General features: G+C 44.4%; 2 protein-coding genes across 7 annotated transcripts in view; one reads left to right on the top strand and one right to left on the bottom strand.

The window, feature by feature from the left end:
• The window catches only part of LOC110505329 (homeobox-containing protein 1), a 29,514-nt gene extending 19,374 nt beyond the window's left edge, over nt 1-10,140 (top strand). For 4 of the 5 annotated variants that reach the window (XM_021584504.2, XM_036962501.1, XM_036962498.1 and 1 more), the window contains 9 exons: nt 450-1,037; nt 2,913-2,998; nt 3,225-3,335; nt 6,368-6,524; nt 6,708-6,790; nt 6,903-6,998; nt 7,109-7,206; nt 7,848-7,925; nt 8,400-10,140. In XM_021584504.2, coding sequence (XP_021440179.1) covers nt 451-1,037; nt 2,913-2,998; nt 3,225-3,335; nt 6,368-6,524; nt 6,708-6,790; nt 6,903-6,998; nt 7,109-7,206; nt 7,848-7,925; nt 8,400-8,756 — 1,653 coding nt within the window. In that variant the 5' untranslated portion in view covers nt 450 and the 3' untranslated portion in view covers nt 8,757-10,140. The remainder of the gene's footprint in view (nt 1-449; nt 1,038-2,912; nt 2,999-3,224; nt 3,336-6,367; nt 6,525-6,707; nt 6,791-6,902; nt 6,999-7,108; nt 7,207-7,847; nt 7,926-8,399) is intronic. The other variant, XM_036962499.1, reaches the window with a different exon arrangement.
• Nucleotides 10,141-14,901: 4,761 nt separating this feature from the next.
• The window catches only part of LOC110505328 (kinesin-like protein KIF13B), an 88,484-nt gene continuing 83,867 nt past the window's right edge, over nt 14,902-19,518 (bottom strand). For both annotated transcript variants that reach the window (XM_021584502.2, XM_021584503.2), the window contains exon 40: nt 14,902-19,487. In XM_021584502.2, coding sequence (XP_021440177.2) covers nt 19,279-19,487 — 209 coding nt within the window. In that variant the 3' untranslated portion in view covers nt 14,902-19,278. The remainder of the gene's footprint in view (nt 19,488-19,518) is intronic.

The raw sequence follows: 19,518 nt of genomic DNA, 5'->3' as shown, positions 1-19,518 counted from the left end.
GTGTACTTCTCTGTAAGCTGGGTGATGTTTTTTGTGTGATTCTGAGTGCATACGTGTCTCAGCGTAATCTTTTGTAAGAGCTGCCATGGTCTCCCTCATAATAATGGGTTAGGTCATAGACATAAGCAGTGTTATGCAATTCTATTTGATCTGTGCCAGTGTCTAAGGGGCTCGAGGTTGTTCTTTGGACAGCCACAGCTCCCCATCTCTCCATCCGTCCCTATATGTCTCATCTAAACTCGTCTCCTTCTCCCTCCTCTCTTCATCCGTCCGTCTGATCTGAACTCTCGCTCTCCCTCTGTTTAAACCCTTCTCTCTCCATCCATTCCTCCTAAACTCTCGTCTCTCACGCCATCTCTCTCTCTCTCTCCCTCTCTTCATCCATCCCATCTAACCCTTCCCCTCCCTCTCGCTCCATGTCAACTCCTCTCTCTCTTCTCTCTGTCCAGGATGTCTCAGTTCACCGATGAGCCTCGCTTCACCATCGAGCAGATTGACCTGCTCCAACGGCTGAGGAGGACGGGGATGACCAAGCCAGAGATCCTCCACGCCCTGGATACCCTGGACAGACTGGACCGCCAGCACGGACACAAGTTTGGACGCCGCCCCCAGACGCAGCCCCAGCCTGTCGGTCAGGGACCGACGTCCAATAGCAATGCTAATATGACGTCGTCTTCCTCGTCCAATAATGTTGTGGCGTCCTCGTCGACGTCCACGGCCGCCACACAGACTGGTTACCAGGCGAATGGGAGTGGCGGGAGTGGTCTGTCGCCGTCACCTAGCAACAACTATGATATGTCGCCGCCCCCTCCGGCGGTTGTATCTGCCCCTGTTGCTTTGGCAGCGGTGGCTCAGAACGGGTGTGGTGGGGTTGGTGGCGGCGGAGAGATTGTTGCCATGACGAACGGAAAGCTGTCTCCACCACGGTTTCCTATCAGTGTTAGTGCGGTTAGTGGTGGCGTGACGGGGAGAGGCTACGGGTTTGAGGCCAGCGAGGAGGAACTAGACGTGGACGACAAAGTGGAGCAACTCATGAGGTGAGGAGGAGTAAACGGAGTCTTATGCCTTGTTCACGTGCTAGTCGGAAATAGGAAACTCTGACATTTCCGACTTGGAAACTCATTGAACTCGAGTTTCCCACTTGAAAGTACCAGAATCAACCAATAGGAAGCTCTACGCAAATAACTTGTGTTCATGTGAACTTGGAGGTCCCGAGTGTCGTATAGCACATGAACACAGCGTTATCTGAATAGGTTTACATGGTAGTCAATAGGCACAAAATGGGAACCAAACGAATGACCTTTTGTACTACCTGAACATGTCGGTTTTTGAATGGGTTTGTTCTGAGCTAGACCCCCCAGGCCTGAGTCAAGTGACATCTGTCTATAAACACAGACACCATAATCAGACACACCGTGACGAAGCAGGGTGATGCTTTTCACATTAAGAAATTAGACTAGAGTGGGATTTACTTAAAAATAACTTTAATAAATACAGACTTGAAACAGGCAGAGTTAAAATGGCTAAAGACAAAGGGAGAGGTGTCAAAGATGCAAACACTCCTCACATCCTCCTCGCTTACACTGAAAACCAGGTGCCTCTCCTGCACCTTTGACCACCTGCACACAATTAGCAGGCCAAATTGGTGGGAGGCCAGTCAGTTATCAGTTAACCAATGCTTGTCCAAAAACACATGAACACACAATAGGTTATTAAATGGACAGTTTGGCTTGAAGTGGTTGGAAAGATATCAACTATGAATTGAATAATGGAATATATGCAGGTAACGTTATTATCTGGTTTGCTACATAAAATATGGGCTCTAATATATATATATATATATTATACACACACACACACACACACACACACGTGTCCTGTCAACCCTGCAGCTGCTCTTTTGTAGTGTGTGCCCAGTGATAAAGGCAGTATTGATTAGATGAAAATGAAATGAAATGGAGGGAGAGAAAAGTAGCAGTGGATTTCTGGCAGCTCAGTGCTGCCTGATTCTCCCTCACGTTCTCCATGAAGGGGAATCAATATAAATGTAAATGAGAAGGCAGTGTATCGACAGAAAGACTGTGTGTCTCCAGTGTTCAGCAGGCGCTCCATCACATCAATCAGAACTGCTCTCTCTCCTTCTCTGTTTTGCTATCTCCCTCCGTCTCGCTCTCACTCACTCTCTCTCCCTCTCTCTCTCTCTCTCTGCTTTTGTCACATTCACTCTTTCCGTCTGACAATCACACATGCAGCGGCACTTGGTCACACACAGACACACAGACACATTTTCTCTGCCATCACCCATATTCTCCTTGCTTTTCCTCAACCCCTCATATTGCGCTCCCGAGTGGCGCAGCGGTCTAAGGCACTGCATCTCAGTGCAAGAGGCGTCACTACAGTCCCTGGTTCAAATCCAGGCTGTATCACATCCGGCTGTGATCGGGAGTCCCATAGGGCGGCGCACAATTGGCCCAGCGTCGTCCGGGTTTGGCCGGGGTAGGCCGTCATTGTAAATAAGAATTTGTTCTTAACTGACTTGCCTAGTTAAATAAAAAATAAAATAAATATTTCCCTTTTGATTGGCTCTTTGCTTCCTCTCCAACGCCATTGTACTTGCTGATCATATCTCCCTCTATCCATGGCTTATCTTCTTCCACTCTTCCTCTCTGTTTCTCTCGCTCGTTCCACAGACATCTCTCACTTCTTCCCTCGTCCTCTCTCTTTTCCTTGAACCGTCCTCTCGTTCGATCTTCCTAGCAAAAGGGAACAATGCTCTTTGTTTTCTCTCTTTCCTCCCTCACACTCACCACCTCTCTCTCTCTCGCTCCTCCCTCCCTCACACTCACCACCTCTCTCTCTCTCGCTCCTCCCTCCCTCACACTCACCACCTCTCCCCCTCTCTCTCCCTCCAGAAGGGACAGTGCCATAATCAAGGAGGAGATCAAGGTGTTCCTGGGGAACAGGCGTATCTCTCAGGCCGTGGTGGCTCAGGTCACAGGTCAGTATGCCCCCTTGTGGCTAACACAGCACATTACACATGGCACTTGACTGTGGGAGTGGGACTGTGGTCACTAGAGTTTGTGTGGATGTAATGAGAAACCGCAAGTACTTCATCCACTGTATATATGCAGTGGCAAGTTAATTAATCCCTCTCTCTGGGCCATCCTCTCTGTCGCTCTTACTTCCTCCCTCCATTTTCTCTCCCTTGCTCCCCCTGTCTCCAGGTATCAGTCAGAGTCGTATCTCCCACTGGCTGCTCCAGCAGGGCTCGGACCTCAGCGAACAGAAGAAGAGGGCCTTCTACCGCTGGTACCAGTTGGAGAAGACCACCCCCGGTAATGCCCACCACCACCACCCCCATGCCCAGACCCCCACCCGGTCCCACCATGCCCCCCACCTCCACCTCCTCCACCCCCAGGCAGACCCCCTTCTGTGCCCCCCCGACCCCCCCACCCTCAGCCTCCTCCCATCTGTCCAGTCCCTCTTCAGTTGTTCCACTCGTTCCATCCACTATTAGAGGACTCTCTCGAAGACCCTGTCCAAACTAGAGGGGTTATATGATGAGAGCTGATGGGTGCATCTATGAACTATTTGTTGATATTCTCGGGCTAGAAAATAGTGGCCCTTCCAAATCCACCCTTATGTATCCCTGAACTGTTGTTTTGGCCCAATGCAATCCACTTTTCTAGGGGGCGCTCATGCCAAATCTGAGTGTGTTTATTTGTAGTCACTCCATGTGACTACACTACCCACATGCCGTCTTGTGCCCCCTCAGTTTCAATGGGCATACAGTGCTTTGAAAAGGTATTCAGACCCCTTGGATTTCTTTGCATTTTATTGTGTTACAAAGTGGGATAAACATTTGATTTAATTGTTAGTTTTTTTTTGTCAACAATAATAAAAATGAGAACTACAATATGGTCGTTGCATAAGTATTCAGGCCCTTTGTTTGGACAAGCCTAAATGAATGACTTAAATGACAGAGGAATACAAGTATACAGAACACAAATATTTCAAAGCATGCAACAAGGCACTAAAGTACTAAAGTAATACTGCAAAAGAAAAACATGGAAATGGAAAACACTATTTGGCCTAAATGCACACAACCTTATGTTTGGGGCAAATCCAACACCACATCACTGAGCAACTCCCTCCTTATTTTCAAGCATGGTGGTTGGTGGCGGCATCATGGTGTGGGTGTGTTTCACATCGGCAAATACTGAAGTTTTTCAGGGTAAAAAAAAAAAAAATAAAACCGTGATGGAGCTTAAGTACAGGCAAACTCCTCGAGGAAAACCTGCTTCAGTCTCTGAGAGGAATTCACATTTTCAGCAGGACAATAACCAATAACAAAGTCAAATCTACACTGGAGTTGCTTACCAAGATGACCGGGAGTGTTCCTGAGTGGCCAAGTTACAGTTTTGACCTAAATCTGCGGAAATACTTGAAGAATGCTTTCTAGCCATGATCCCCAACGTCTTGACAGAGCTCGAAGAATTATGAAAACAAAAATGGGATAAAATAGCCAAATCCAGGTGTGTAAAGCTCTTTGAGAATTACCCAAAAGACCCAAAACAATAATCGCTGTGAAAGCGGTTTCTAACATGTATTGACTCCGGGTGCTGAATACTTATACAACGACTATATGAGTTATTTCAGTTCGATCCATCTCTAACATGTCATTGACATTCAAGTATTTTGTGGTTGTTGACAAAATAACTGAAATCCAGCTTAATCCCACTTTAACACAAACATGTGAAGAAATCCAAAAGGGTATGAATGCTTTTTCAAGGCACTGTAGCTACTCTGCAGACACACCCCATGCAGTATTGAAGCCTCCCCCACCCCCCCCAAAATGTTCCATTCACAGTATTTGTCCCGTCCAATTCTCTGAGCTGTTACGTCCCATTTCAACCCCCCCCCCCCCCCCCCCCTGCAACCTGTTTCTGCCCCTACAACCCCATTGTCTGTCTATGACTCCTTCCTGTGTCCAGATGTGTCACTTCCCATTTTCTGTGTCCCTCCCTACCCTCTGGGCACAGCAGCCAATAAGCTATCACAGCCACAAATATTAAAATACTCATTATTGGCTGGTGTATAATGAGTAGTAGTAGTACTTGTAGTTCTATCGCTACGATGTCGCTAAGACAATTGAGTAGAAATGTAAAGTGCTTTAAGCACGGTATAAACCTCATTTAATATGTTATGACGATGACTATAGCTAGGCCTTAAAGAGTACTGGTGTGTGACTGTATAACCATGGTGACAAAACTGGTTTTTTTTAATAAAAAGCAAACTTGTGAAATCACACCGGCCTCACCTCTCTGTCTGTGTGGAGGGGAGGGTGTAGTGATGAGCCCTGGTGGACTGTGTATGTCACAGCACCTATAGACGACTGCTGTATTAGCTGCATACGGCAGGGCTACTCCCATCCGGGCCTCCAGCTCTGCAGTACTGCCGGTAAAGTGTTCTTTATTTTAGGGTCTCAGTCGGGGTCTCAACTTACTGTTGAGAGTTAGAATAATAGAACACACAAGGTGCAATTTCAAAATTTGGTTGTGCATCAGCAGTTACTCAATTAGCCCATGTCAGCTAAATGTTTTTAGATTGGCAAATTAGTCTAGCGCTCAGGTAAACTTAAGCATTGTCGAATTACCGACCGGGATGGGGCCCAGTGATCATCTGTTTATCATATTAAAAACCACAAAAATGTGCCTCCACCATATGGCAAAATGTGTAGAATTGCAGGAAATTTGCTGTAAAACTGCAATTTTTATAGTTTTTTTTTGTGGCCCCATCAAAGTTGCCCATCCCTGATCTAGACAGCAGATTTCAACATTTATTTTAGTTCCAATCAAAAGCATGTATAGGTGTGAGTCAAATAAAATTGAGTCAGAAAAAGACCCAGGAAGCACAAGTAGCATCTAGGATGTTAATCTTTTAAAACATCCATTGACTGTTTCAAGGTGTTCCTGAGTTTCAACATCTTCATATGGACACAGTCCCAATCCACCTCTCCCTACATCTCTACATTTTATCATCAGAATGCTGTATGTGTGTTACAGCTACAGGCCGTATATAAGGCTTACAGCCGTCATTGTTCATTAGGATAGTGCTATTGATCTATGCTGAAAACACTACCGCTCTTTGTATAGATGAGTCCTAATTTCCATACATGCACACCACACAGTCGCAATATAACACTTAATTCTTCTAAGAAATAAGGTGCTGAATCCTTTTCAGAAAATGCACTCCATCAACTACCAAAGGAGAGCGCACTCCAAATAGTAGATGTCTGATGTTCACTTGATACAATCTTGGTTACGTGAGGGTTGTCTCCATGGTGACATCACGGTTGTGTCTACAGGTGCCACTCTGACGATGCGGCCCGCCCCCACGTCTCTGGAGGATGTGGTTGAGTGGCGGCAGACTCCGCCCCCTGTAAGCTCCACCCCCGGGAGCTTCCGTCTGCGCCGAGGCAGTCGGTTCACCTGGAGGAAAGAATGTCTGGCTGTGATGGAGAGGTGAGGAGGAGAAAGGGGAGTGATGGCGAGAGAGTTGAGGAGGGAGGGAGGGAGATTTGGTGAGTTGTTATAATCTAGATAAAGGCTGAGAGATTGGGGAAAGCAGCAGATTTGCCGTTAGATTTGGAGGAATGTGAATGTTGCCTAATAAATGATGTTGTGGTTGTTTGTGTTATTTCCCAGTTACTTCAATGACAACCAGTACCCTGATGAAGCTAAACGAGAGGAGATCGCTAACGCCTGCAACGCTGTCATCCAGAAACCAGGTGAGAACCAGCAGGAGGAAAACATGGAAAAACGAAAGAGGTACATACTTATGTTGAATATTAATTATGGAGTAAGGACACTTGAATATGGTGCGTGCGTCTGTGTGTGCAGGAAAGAAGCTGTCTGATCTGGAGAAAGTCACGTCTCTGAAGGTCTACAACTGGTTTGCCAACCGCCGTAAGGAGATCAAGAGACGCGCCAACATAGGTAACGTTTACGACCCCTCGGGGGTGGGGGGGGGGGTCGAGTGAGTGTGTATGAGAGTGTGTGTGCGTACGGCTCAGATATGTTATGGAGAAGTTTTTATTTTTTCGAAGAAGAAGCAGCAATCCTGGAGAGTCATGGGATCGACGTCCAGAGTCCTGGAGGACACTCCAACGGCGATGACATTGAGGGGAATGACTTCCCTGACCAGGTAACCACCCCTAACAAGATGGAATGGTCCAGTTCTCTGCAAATCGTGTATCTGACAGCCAAGACATTCTACCTTTTTATAGGGGTGCTCTATCATACACATGAGAGAGATCATCCCTGAGAATGTAAAATGGTTTAGCCGATATCCACAGCGGTCGTTTTTGCGGTGTTAGAGGTGGAAATGCGTTAGACTGGTCAAATCCACTAGCGACTCTTGGCACTATACTTAAAGCAGACATTGTCATTGACTGCACGCATTAAGAAAAATCCCAGTTCGAACATTAGAATATGAGATGTAATCTACACCTAGATTAGGCTGATAGAAATCCTCATTTTTGTTGAATCATTTTCAATTTGAGCATCATTATTTCTCTATATAGGATAGACCTTCTCATTCTGAACTTCTAAGGCGAGTGGGACGGGTGTGGCTTCGTGACAATGATCAAGAGTAGCTGTGCACCAATTAGACAGCTCCAAAGCAGTTACACCTTCGAAATCGCCAAAACATCAGCTATGCGGGTGTCGGCTATCGCCAGTTCACGCTCAATCTAGGCCCTAGTCTCATCCAGTTTGGATCCCGTAGTCAAGACCATTCTGCCTTCATACGGGTGGTTTAACATATTGCCTCTTGTTTTCCTGCAGGGCTGTGAAGCCCCTCTGTTTGAAAAGAGAGCTGTTACCAGACCCTTCAGTCGACTAGACCTGTCCTCTCCCACACAGGTATGTATACTGCTATGAGACGTTGTATTGCATTGCATATCCATACTGTACTCCATATTTGGTACAGAATTTTTTTCTCTATACCAAATCTGTGAGATGGGTAGCTAACCAAGAAGTAGGGGGAAAGAACGCCTTATAATGTTCATGTAATTGTCCATGCTAACCAGTTGACGTCCATAACCGAACAAGGGTGCATCTCAGTCTGAAGCGGATTCTCCATCTGAAAACACAGGATAGTGGAAAGCAACATCGTAGACTTTGCTTTTACCTATCCATTTCTTTCAGGTCAGTGTGTAGGTCCGGGGTCTCGAACTCAAGGGTGGGCCAAATATGGTCCGTGAACCGATTTTAATGCAGCCTGTGGTATTGCTTAGTAAATGCGCCCTGCAGTTGTCTCAGGGTTGAAGACCACAGCTTTAAATTAGTATGATGTGTAAACACGACCCTTGACTCCTCCCCCTCTTGCGGTTGCAGGTGCCCACCCTGCTGCCCAGCTGGCTGGCGGCTTGGCCCGGCTCGGGCAGGGGGGGCTTGGCTGCCCAGAGGGCTAGCTCTCTGATTGGCCGCTCCTTGCTCTCTGGGTGGGGTCTCGCTCAGGGGGCGGGGATGGAAGGTTCCAGACTGACAGGTGTGTCCTGGTCTCCCCCCTCCCCCCAGGATGATGACTCCACCAATCACAGCAATGCCCTGGAGCACCAGGATCCCATCGCCCTTGCCGTGGAGATGGCGGCCGTCAATCACAGCATCCTCGCCCTGGCAACGCAGGCGGGGGGAGGATTGGCCCTGGGCGGGACAGGAAGTGACATCAAAACAGAGGTGCTGGACGACTAGGGATGAGAGAGAAACATGTAATTCTGTGTTCAGAATCAAATGAGAAGGTGGTAATTACCAGTTGTGAAGTCGCAAAAACGTGTTGGATGCATTCACGCGCTTTGAACTCATTGAGAAACGTACAGCTATAATGCTTGTAAACAAATAGGTGTTCAAAAAACATTAATAACTATAAAAAGCAATGTTTTGTTGTTGCATTTAACTGCCAAAAATGCTGTTATCGAAGTAATTTCCTTAGGTGACGTCAGAGTTCAGGTATGATGGACGGGTTTCCCATTAGCAGCTACCAGTCAGTCGTATATGGTAAATACCACATTCCCACTTGGTTATGAACGTAGCACATGATTGTGTGTGCGCACGAGCGTGCGTGCACGTGAGGATGAGGCTATAGTAGAGTAGGAAAAATATTTGTTGGGAGCAAGTAGAGCTTGTTGGAACATTATACTGTAAATGATGACCAAAAGTAATGCATAGGCTTAGAGTCTGTCCAAGCTAAGGTAACAGGCCTCCCCTTACCTCTACCTCCCCATTTCCTAACCCCTTTAGACTGTTCTAGAGGTATTGTGTTGGGAGGCCTGGCCCTAAAGTTGTCTATGAAACAGTCATACAGTGTATGTACAGTGTGTGAGGTATATTATGCTCTTGTCTGTGTGACTCTAAAGAATCAGAATAGGTTATTATGGAACCCTGGACACCTCCCTCTGAGCATAGAGGGCTCCTGCCTTGGCATCCTGATTTTGGCACCTTCTTCCCCCAACGTGCGCAGTATGCTATTTGATTCCTTGACTCCTCGCTTACTCCGTCTTTCTTCTCCACCTCACCCAGACATATTCTCTTTCTATGTATAGTCTTCCCTTTGGCTTTGCCTCTTACACTGTCTGTTCGCCCCTCCCTTTTCCCTCTCATCTGTCTGCCCCTTTTCATTTGTCTCCCTCTTCGGCAGTATAAGGGAGAGAGAGGTGAGGGTTCTCAACAGGCCTCTGTAATCCCTAAAATGTATAAATATATCGCCTTGTTGTAGCACTACCTAAGCTGGATAGGTTTTAAAGCAAGTGAAAATCAGACATTCATTATGTTATTGCTTGAGAGAGAGAGGACTCGTGCAAGCTAGTGAAAGGGGCCATACGTGGTTGTTATGGGGGTAACTATAAGCATATTGAAGCTGTACCCAAACCATTTGTTTTTAGCTTTTAACCGTAGCTTAGTCTGTTCCCTTAAATTAAGGTGTCATAATCATGTTCCCCAGTTGAGAGAAAATGCGTTACTACACTGCTCAAAAAATGAAGGGAACACTTAAACAACACAATGTAACTCCAAGTCAATCACACTTCTGTGAAATCAAACTGTCCACTTAGGAAGCAACACTGATTGACAATAAATGTCACATGCTGTTGTGCAAATGGAATAGACAACAGGTGGAAATTATAGGCAATTAGCAAGACACCCCCAATAAAGGAGTGGTTCTAAAGGTGGTGACCACAGACCACTTCTCAGTTCCTATGCTTCCTGGCTGATGTTTTGGTCACTTTTGAATGCTGGCGGTGCTTTCACTCTAGTGGTAGCATGAGACGGAGTCTACAACCCACACAAGTGGCTCAGGTAATGCAGCTCATCCAGGATGACACATCAATGCGAGCTGTGGCAAGAAGGTTTGCTGTGTCTGTCAGCGTAGTGTCCAGAGCATGGAGGCGCTACCAGGAGACAGGCCAGTACATCAGGAGACGTGGAGGAGGCCGTAGGAGGGCAACAACCCAGCAGCAGGACCGCTACCTCCGCCTTTGTGCAAGGAGGAGCACTGCCAGAGCCCTGCAAAATGACCTCCAGCAGGCCACAAATGTGCATGTGTCTGCTCAAACGGTCAGAAACAGACTCCATGAGGGTGGTATGAGGGCCCGATGTCCACAGGTGGGGGTTGTGCTTACAGCCCAACACCGTGCAGGACGTTTGGCATTTGCCAGAGAATACCAAGATTGGCAAATTCGCCACTGGCGCCCTGTGCTCTTCACAGATGAAAGCAGGTTCACACTGAGCACATGTGATAGACGTGACAGAGTCTGGAGATGCCGTGGAGAACGTTCTGCTGCCTGCAACATCCTCCAGCATGACCGGTTTGGCGGTGGGTCAGTCATGGTGTGGGGTGGCATTTCTTTGGGGGGCCGCACAGCCCTCCATGTGCTCGCCAGAGGTAGCCTGACTGCAATTAGGTACCGAGATGAGATCCTCAGACCCCTTGTGAGACCATATGCTGGTGTGGTTGTCCCTGGGTTTCTCCTAATGCAAGACAATGCTAGACCTCATGTGGCTGGAGTGTCTCTGCAGTTCATGCAAGAGGAAGGCATTGATGCTATGGACTGGCCCGCCCGTTCCCCAGACCTGAATCCAATTGAGCACATCTGGGACATCATGTCTCGCTCCATCCACCAACACCACATTGCACCACAGACTGTCCAGGAGTTGGCGGATGCTTTAGTCCAGGTCTGGGAGGAGATCCCTCAGGAGACCATCCGCCACCTCATCAGGAACATGCCCAGGCGTTGTAGGGAGGTCATACAGGCACGTGGAGGCCACACACACTACTGAGCCTCATTTTGACTTGTTTTAAGGACAATACATCAAAGTTGGATCAGCCTGTAGTGTGGTTTTTCACTTTAATTTTGAGTGTGACTCCAAATCCAGACCTCCATGGGTTGATAAATTTGATTTCCATTGATAATTTTTGTGTGGTTTTGTTGTCAACTATGAAAAAAGAAGAAAAAAGTATTTAATAAGAATATTTCATTCATTCAGATCTGGGATGTGTTATTTTAGTGTTCCCTTTATTTTTTTGAGTAGTGTATTTTAAGATTTCCAATGCACCCTTGATTGGCAATGTCCCTATCACAGGAGGCTGCTGAGGGGAGGAAGGATCATAATAATGTCTGGAATGGAGTAAATTGAAAGGTATCAAACTCATGGACCATGTGTTTGAAACCATTCCGTTCCAGCCATTATTATTAGCCCATCCTCTCCAATTAAGGTGCCAGCGGCTGCCTGTGGTCCCTATTATTCTTAGTATTGGGAGTAATGCAAACACTTCTTTTTCTATCCTTTATATGCCATGATGTCTTCAACACAAGCTGTTATCCAAGATACTTTCTTTTAAAAATAAGTCACTTTATGGGAGTAGCTACTATGGGGTTGAGTTTCCTGCCCTCGTAGCTTATTGGTCGTTCTGAGTGATTGACAGACCAGGCAAGCAATAGGAGGAAGATAGACTGATCTGGTTCAAAAGTTAAGGGGTCAAGTGTTAGGTCTACCTTTCCTTATAAGCTAATGAATAACCTTTTTTTTTACCTTTAAAAGGGGTAGTTCAAATTCAAGTTGACCAGATTCAAACGTGATTTTGTTGTGTAGGTTCCTGTTATGATGAAATCAGTAGACCTCAATCCCAAACTACTGAAAAACGTTCTCCTTGCCAGTTCCACACAACAGTCATGGTGGGATATGGTCCCAGTTTATTGTTAGACCACTTCTGAGCAGGGCTTGGAACCAGTTCAGGGAACAGAAACAACAAACAGAACCCGAACGAAAGCGATCTATACTGTTATTTTAAAACCATGGGATCCGGCTAATAATGCTATTTTACGTTCCATTCATTTTTTCTGTCGCGCAACAAACCGCCTATGTAAAGCACTCACTCTGTCATTAAGAAACTTATTCCGGTGTCTGCCTCCCTGCCAGTTGAAAATCTTTGCCAGTGTGCGTGTAGGCTACCTGCCCCTCCCCATCCGAAGTATTGTTTACTGTAGCCAACTGAGGTTACAAGTGTGATTCAGAAGGAGGGAGAGCGATTTGTAATTCGAGAAGAATGGATTAACCTGTTCATTGCTGGTTATCACGTTTCACATTGGATTTATTAACTACCAAAAGGTAAGATGTGTTTTTATTTTAATTCTGGTGCCGCTCTTCACACACAAGCTTGTTAGCTAGCTCTGGTCCAACATTAAGCCAACTCTTTGAAAATAAAAGTTCCTCCATAGATGCCACTCCTCCACATGTATAATTATGTGGGCCTAATTCAGATAATGCATGTCATAAGATGCCCAGCGCTTCAAGCCATCCCCCCCCCCCACGATTTCAGAAGTTTAAAAAAAGAACAGAAAGAACGACATTAAAAAGTAAAGTTTTTTCCCGTTCAAACCTCTGTGGGAACAGAGGAACGCAACAGAAAATATGGTTCTGTTCAGAATTAAACTAATAAATAATTGGTTCCAACCCCTGCTTCTGAGGTATTGAGATGTTTGGCAAACGTTAGTGTCTCGTGACATACTGTTAGCTGACCAAGTTGCAGAGATGACTCACAATTGATGTTTGGGTGAACTGTCCCTTTTAGTAGGCCAATATATATTAAATGACAGCCAAGCTGTCCTGTTTCTGCTGCTTCCTAGGTTCCACTAACACCTAGTGCTTTGTTCTGTATCAAATATGTATCTTACAAGATAAGACTATTCTAAAGACTGAGGCAGGAAAAAAAACATTTTATTTTCGATTTGTTACTTAAATCTTTCCATGTGTAAAACTCTGGCAAGCAGAAATGTATAGTATGAGATTAATCATTAAATGCTTAGTTTTTTTTCTTTTTGAAATCATGTTTGTTTTTCCATTTTGATATGCAGTGGGCCCGATTCAGACTTCATAAATGTACGCCTTTCCTAAGCACTTCTCAGTAGTTGGTATTTAGACTTACCTTTTATGCAGGTGCATAAAGGGCTTTTCAGGCGTGGTTCCCTTGTGCACACTGAATACATTTAACTCAACTGCTGAAAACCCTCCCACTTTCTGGCCAGCTGATTTTCTCTTGGAGTTTTCAGTCAATAGGGTTTTCAGTACATTTATCTAAAGCCATAACTTTAAATTTGACAGACTCACTAGAACAGGGATGGGCAACTCCAGTCCTTGGGGGGCATGATTGGTGTGACACTTAACACACCTGACTCCAATAATCAAGATCTTCAGTTTAGAATGCAATTAGTTTATTCAGCGTGTTGTTTGTTAGGCATGGGCAAAAAGTGACACCACTCTGGCCCCCGAGGACTGGAGTTGACCATCCCTGCACTAGAATATATGGATCGATGAAAGGCCATGTAAATACATGCATATTAATCTCATTTTCAGCAACAATCGGTAGATTTAAAAATACTCTGATCTTGTGTATTATTTAGGGTTAGGAAAGTATTTATAAATAATAACAGGTTTGGAGAGCCTTTAAGCATGATAGGTTGGTGAATCAAAAATAGTCGTAAATATTAATCCTGAAAGTTGCCATATTCAATTGTTCAATCCATTAAATATTGGAAAGTGTAGAATAGGGGGAATAAAGTTACATTTATGCACGCATAACTCGGGTCTGAGTCGGCCCCAAACTACCGTGTTTTTCATTGCCCTATTGTACTCTATCATCAAAGGCAAAACTTATCCTTCAGGTTTCTGAGCTCTTTACTAGTCTCTCGAGAGACTGTTTAACAATTGTTAACGCCATATCAAGTAGCGAGCTAGCACAAGATTTGGTTCTTTGGCATCACCCAGAATTTGATGAATCTATCAAATCTACAAATTAAATTGGTACTGTATACAAAACCAGGTGAAAACATCTTTGCTAAAGGACTGCTACTCAATAATGACCATTAACCTCTGTGGGAGGGGTTTTGCCTTTAAAACTGTGAGGGAACAGCTATTGCCAGTCCTCATTCATACATAATGTGAATACATGAAATAACAAATATTCTAGAAGATGAAATGAATATAAATTATTGAAATCACTGTTGTATCAGAATGAAATAGTTAAACGAGTCCTGTTATCTTCTATTTCAGAATTTAGTGCCTTTTTTGGACAGTAGACTGTTCTGTAATTAATATGTAGAAATCTATATGCCTTTTGTTGCATTTGTTTGAAAAACATTTTGTTAACTTGTTTATTTTAGTATTGTACCTACTAAAGAATAAAGAAAGATGAACAATGGGTCTGTGTTTTGTGATCAACTAAAGTCTAGCTCTCAATGTGTATCAATTGGCATCAGAAGCTCAAATTAGCATTCTGCACTTAATGATGGAAGATTAGTCTCGTAAAAAAAACCTGCAGATGATACAAATCTGTAAATCAATTCATTTTTTTTTTATTCTTTCCTTTACAGGGAGATAATTGTCCAGACAATAAAAAAGAAAATTATAAATGCATTATAATAAATGATTATTCTTTGGATTTCAGCAGAGAATTAAATTAATCAAAATCCAAACTTGTGCCCAGATTTTTAAGTCTTTATATATACACATACATACATACACCCATTCGCTCCCACAGATATAGGGAAATAATACACTTCATGACAACTGGCAGAACAGAATCAGATACGCAAATCAGTGAGGACTATTATTGATAACTCAAGACTCCAGGACGAGGCACAGACCAGAGCTGGTCTCAGGTCAGTCAGTATGTCTAAAATGGCACCCTATTCTCTATGCACTACAGGAATATAATACTATAGGGTGCCATTTCAGAAGCAACCGTTGTAGAAGAAGAGTTGCACAAACAGTCTGAAGATCCGGCCCAATTCCATTTCTGTCCCTTACCGCTTTAGTGTTGAACACCTGCGCGATGGGAGCTCAGCACAGAAATGGAATGTTGCCGGTGAGAGTTGGGGGTAAAGAGGCGCTACTCTAGTTGATGTCTGTGTTAGGGAAAACAGACAAGTTCCCCATTAGAATCCTCTACTGACATGAGCTTCCATTGGCACATTGGCCAGCGCCCGACTTTGTACAGTGGTAGTTTGTGGTCCACTGCTGGCTATGGACAAGCCAAATGTAGTGTGAAGGAACAGTCTAATATTACACAGGTTTCTCCATGGCTGGAGTTTGAGGGTTTCTAGTTATGGAGTCTCGCCTTGCCAGACTTGGTAGTCTGGAGAAAGCCGAAGATGGAGGTTTTTAGTTATTAAACCCAGAGAGGGACAGACAGATTGACGTGAAGACTGACTGAAGGCCACGTAAAGGCAGGTGTCATATTGCTCTGAGCCTGTGTTGCCATAGATAGAGAGATATAGGATATGTATATATTGGAAAGGAAGATAAACAAATATACTCTTGAAATCCCCCCCCCCCCGGGCCTTGCTTATTCTTTAAAACACAGAGCATGCCTTCTGTGGAATGATACGGTAACTATGGATATATCCTTAATCAAGTATAGACAGTCTAACAGTCAAACTCAATAGAAAACGTGGTTCTGAGCGCGTCCATGATGATGAAATGAAGTACTTATGACACGTGCTGGTCTGAACTAGGAAACTCCACATCTCGTTAAAGAACTAACAGTTGGAAATACAAACCGGTAAAAGCTACTGAATAATGAAATGGGTTTGAATCAGAGCTACTTGTGTGTCTCTGACTTCCTGATGAGAGAGTATGAGAGAAAGAAAGAGCGAGGCACGGAAATAAAGAACTAGATAAGCCTAAAGTGATCTTAACCACTTTTCGGTCTCTGTGCAAAGAAGTGTGGACACGACAAAACTGAGGCCAAATCCATCCAATACACTATGGCTGCGTTTACACAGGCAGCCAAATTCTGATCTTTTTCATTTTCAGAGCTGATCTGATTGGTCAAAATACCAATTAGTGGAAAAAAAAGATTAGAATTGGGCTGCCTGTCTAAACACAACCTACCTGCTCTCACAATCTTCATATAACACACATCTACTGTACGACACGCACATACCCTCAAACTCAATTCCATTCCTTATATTAGCACAATGATGATCACTCGGTTAAAAGCTCGACACCAACTCAACCATGACAAACAACTTAAAAAAAACACCCTAGCTCTGCTAACAGCAACGTAATGGGTCTGAGCGAATCGGGTAAAGTACTTAAGGCAACCATGACAAATAAAACACTTGCTCATTCCATCTACTAGACTATATCTCCCAACTGGCCAGTCATCGGCCCATTGACAACTCCTCCTTACTCGGTCCCATCTCAAGTGGTGTTTAAGGCTAAAAATCAAGACTATAATCAAGATTAACTCCCGATAAGGACTTATAATACCAATGATCAGATCACTTTACAGTTATATTACAGTTGCTATAGCAGCATCATTCCTCATAGAATTACTTGTGCAATCAATGTTTTTCAGTATAATTTAAAAGGCTTAGTCTTTTTCACATGATAAAGGCATATGTCAACCATTACAATATATATATGTCATAGCAAATTTAGACCTTTCTTAAATGGCATAGCTTTGGGGCGACGGGGTATATCTTACAGATAGATCATTTATGCTTGCTGAATGGACTAGTGTTAAAAGGTATAGTCATAACAAAATGACATTGTTCATAGACTGGTTACAGGGTGAGGAAACAAGGTATGACAGCAATCCATGCTTTGGTTTAGTTTCCCTGGCACCGTTTCCACATGTTAGCATTTGTGGCACAAATTCCATTCAAGTCATGGGATCGATAAGAGCGTTTGTTGCGCATCATGTACATAACATTTTATAAGAGACTTTATTAAGTTTCACAAGCAATTGTAGATACTGATGATTTGGATATGTGCAAAGAATGCTAATATGGGATTAAAGCATGGGTTGTTGTCATGCCTTGTCCATAGACTGCTTACAGGGTGAGGAAACCAATGTGTAATGTTGGAATTTGGGTGAAGTATCCCTTTAACACACATTGAGTCCTGTCAGAGCTTGTGACTCAGCTCACTAGGTGAGAGCGCACAGTTTCTTTTAATGAAACTGCTGTCTAATGAAAATTATTTACGAGGGATCAATTAAACATAAATTAAAACTCCATAGTGTCCCTCATTACACATCCTTCAACTCTCAACCTGGAATTTGCATTCAAACAAATTTGCTCCTAAAGCTTTGAAACTATATTTAAAAAAAATAATATGCTTCCACATTCTTGATTCCCTTCATCTCCCAAAGTCATTGTGTCAGTACGTACATTTCAGACCCCATTTACAGATCTGTATCTAAAAATAACAGGTGAGCGCATGCGTAGAAGAGATGTTCCCCCAAACACAAATCAAAGACCAGCTTCCATCCAACTTCCGCTCCACACGTTACATGACGTTAAACATTGATACAACGTTACACAACACCAGCAGTACAGTCCAGCACACACACCATACATATTTGCCACTGCTACTTCCTCAAACAGTTCTAACACAGATCACTAGAGTCACCACCAAACTAGGGATAAACCTCTACTGTGCAAAATCTCCTCCCTATGAGCAAAATATGTATTTTTGACCAATTTTGCACACTGGGCTTCTTCTCATAATGGAACCATCTTTCAACCTACTTCTCCACTTACAATTTAAAACCACGTCATCATAACAACGATGCTTCACCTTTCAGATTAGCCGAAAACATGCACACACACACACAGTTTTTTTGTCCACTGTACAACATTGCCATGGGTAAATTCGGCCTTTAAGGGCCAAACTTCTAAAACACACACACAGGCGCACCCACATACACGTTCATGTCCACTCTGCAGTCCCTGAGATCACCTTACACAAGGCATTCTCATCAAAGTTCAACAGAGGGTGAAAATCTAATAAAATCCACTAACAAATATATTACAACGAAAAATAAACTCATCATGAAGGCACATTCTGGAAGAATCAATCATTTCAGATAAATGACTCCACATGTGGGAAACGGATATAGTAACTTTTTAGTAAATTAGTAAACGGGGACAGTTCCATTGAAAAAGAGGGGTGTGTGTAAAATGGACAGTTCCATTGAAAAAGAGGGGTCGGGGGTTCCAGTCCAAGTCTGGTGGAATAGAGCCTCATTCGTTCAGAAGGATTCTTGAGGTGACCAGTTTGATGACATCAGAAAAAGTTATGTCATCACTATGGATCCTGAACCTTGGCCCGAGAAGAAACATTCTCCATTGGTCGCCCCGTGATTCACTTCATACAGACAGCAGCACTCTGTATAGTCACACTTCAGGTGCTGTGGAACCATTCAGGTGCTGTGCCCAATCCATGCCACAGGGGGCGCCAACAGTGCTGCGTCCAGATAGGGAGACAGCGCACCAGGAGCAGGTTGAGTAAAAGTCTTCCCTATTGAAATGAATCCAGACAGATCCCTATGGGTGTTTCCCTGTAGTGAGACAGATGCATGGCCAGTCAAGCCAACACAGGATCAGCCTGTATTCATCAAATGTATTCATAAAGCCCTTTTTATATCAGCAGATGTCACAAAGTGCTGACACAGAAACCCAGCGTAGCATCTCTTGGCCAGGAGAGGGCACAGTACTGATGTAGTGTTGCCAAGCTGTGGGTGGATGGTGGGTAGGGGACAGGGACCGTTGTTACATTAGATGTGGTAGTATTGCATAGTTAGGGAGAAATTGATAGGAGTCTGAGGGAGACAGAGGCTTAGAAACAGGATAAAAAGAATGTGTGGGTTTTCTAGTTGATCCGAGCCAGGAGACAAAGTGGTGTGAGGATTCTCTGCCTGTTTCTCTCCAGTTCAACTGCTCCAGGACTTGCGGTTCTCCCCTCTCCTGTTAGTGGACTCTCCCCGTAAAACGGGTTGGTAGCACTCGCCACTGCGGCGATTCTCCAGGTTCCATTTGGTGGAACGGTCCCGTCTGAACACTCGGTCGGGACGCACCAGGACGCCGTAACCAGGGTTACAGCGGAAGTAGTGGTGCCCGCCTACGGAGCCGTCGTTCTTACCTGGAGAGAGGGGAAGGAAGGAGAAAGAGGA

The sequence above is a fragment of the Oncorhynchus mykiss genome, chromosome 25 (assembly GCF_013265735.2).
Source record: "Oncorhynchus mykiss isolate Arlee chromosome 25, USDA_OmykA_1.1, whole genome shotgun sequence".
Lineage (NCBI taxonomy): Eukaryota > Metazoa > Chordata > Actinopteri > Salmoniformes > Salmonidae > Oncorhynchus > Oncorhynchus mykiss.
The sequence above is the reverse complement of the archived record's forward strand: the minus strand, read 5'-3'. Positions and strand labels throughout refer to the sequence as shown.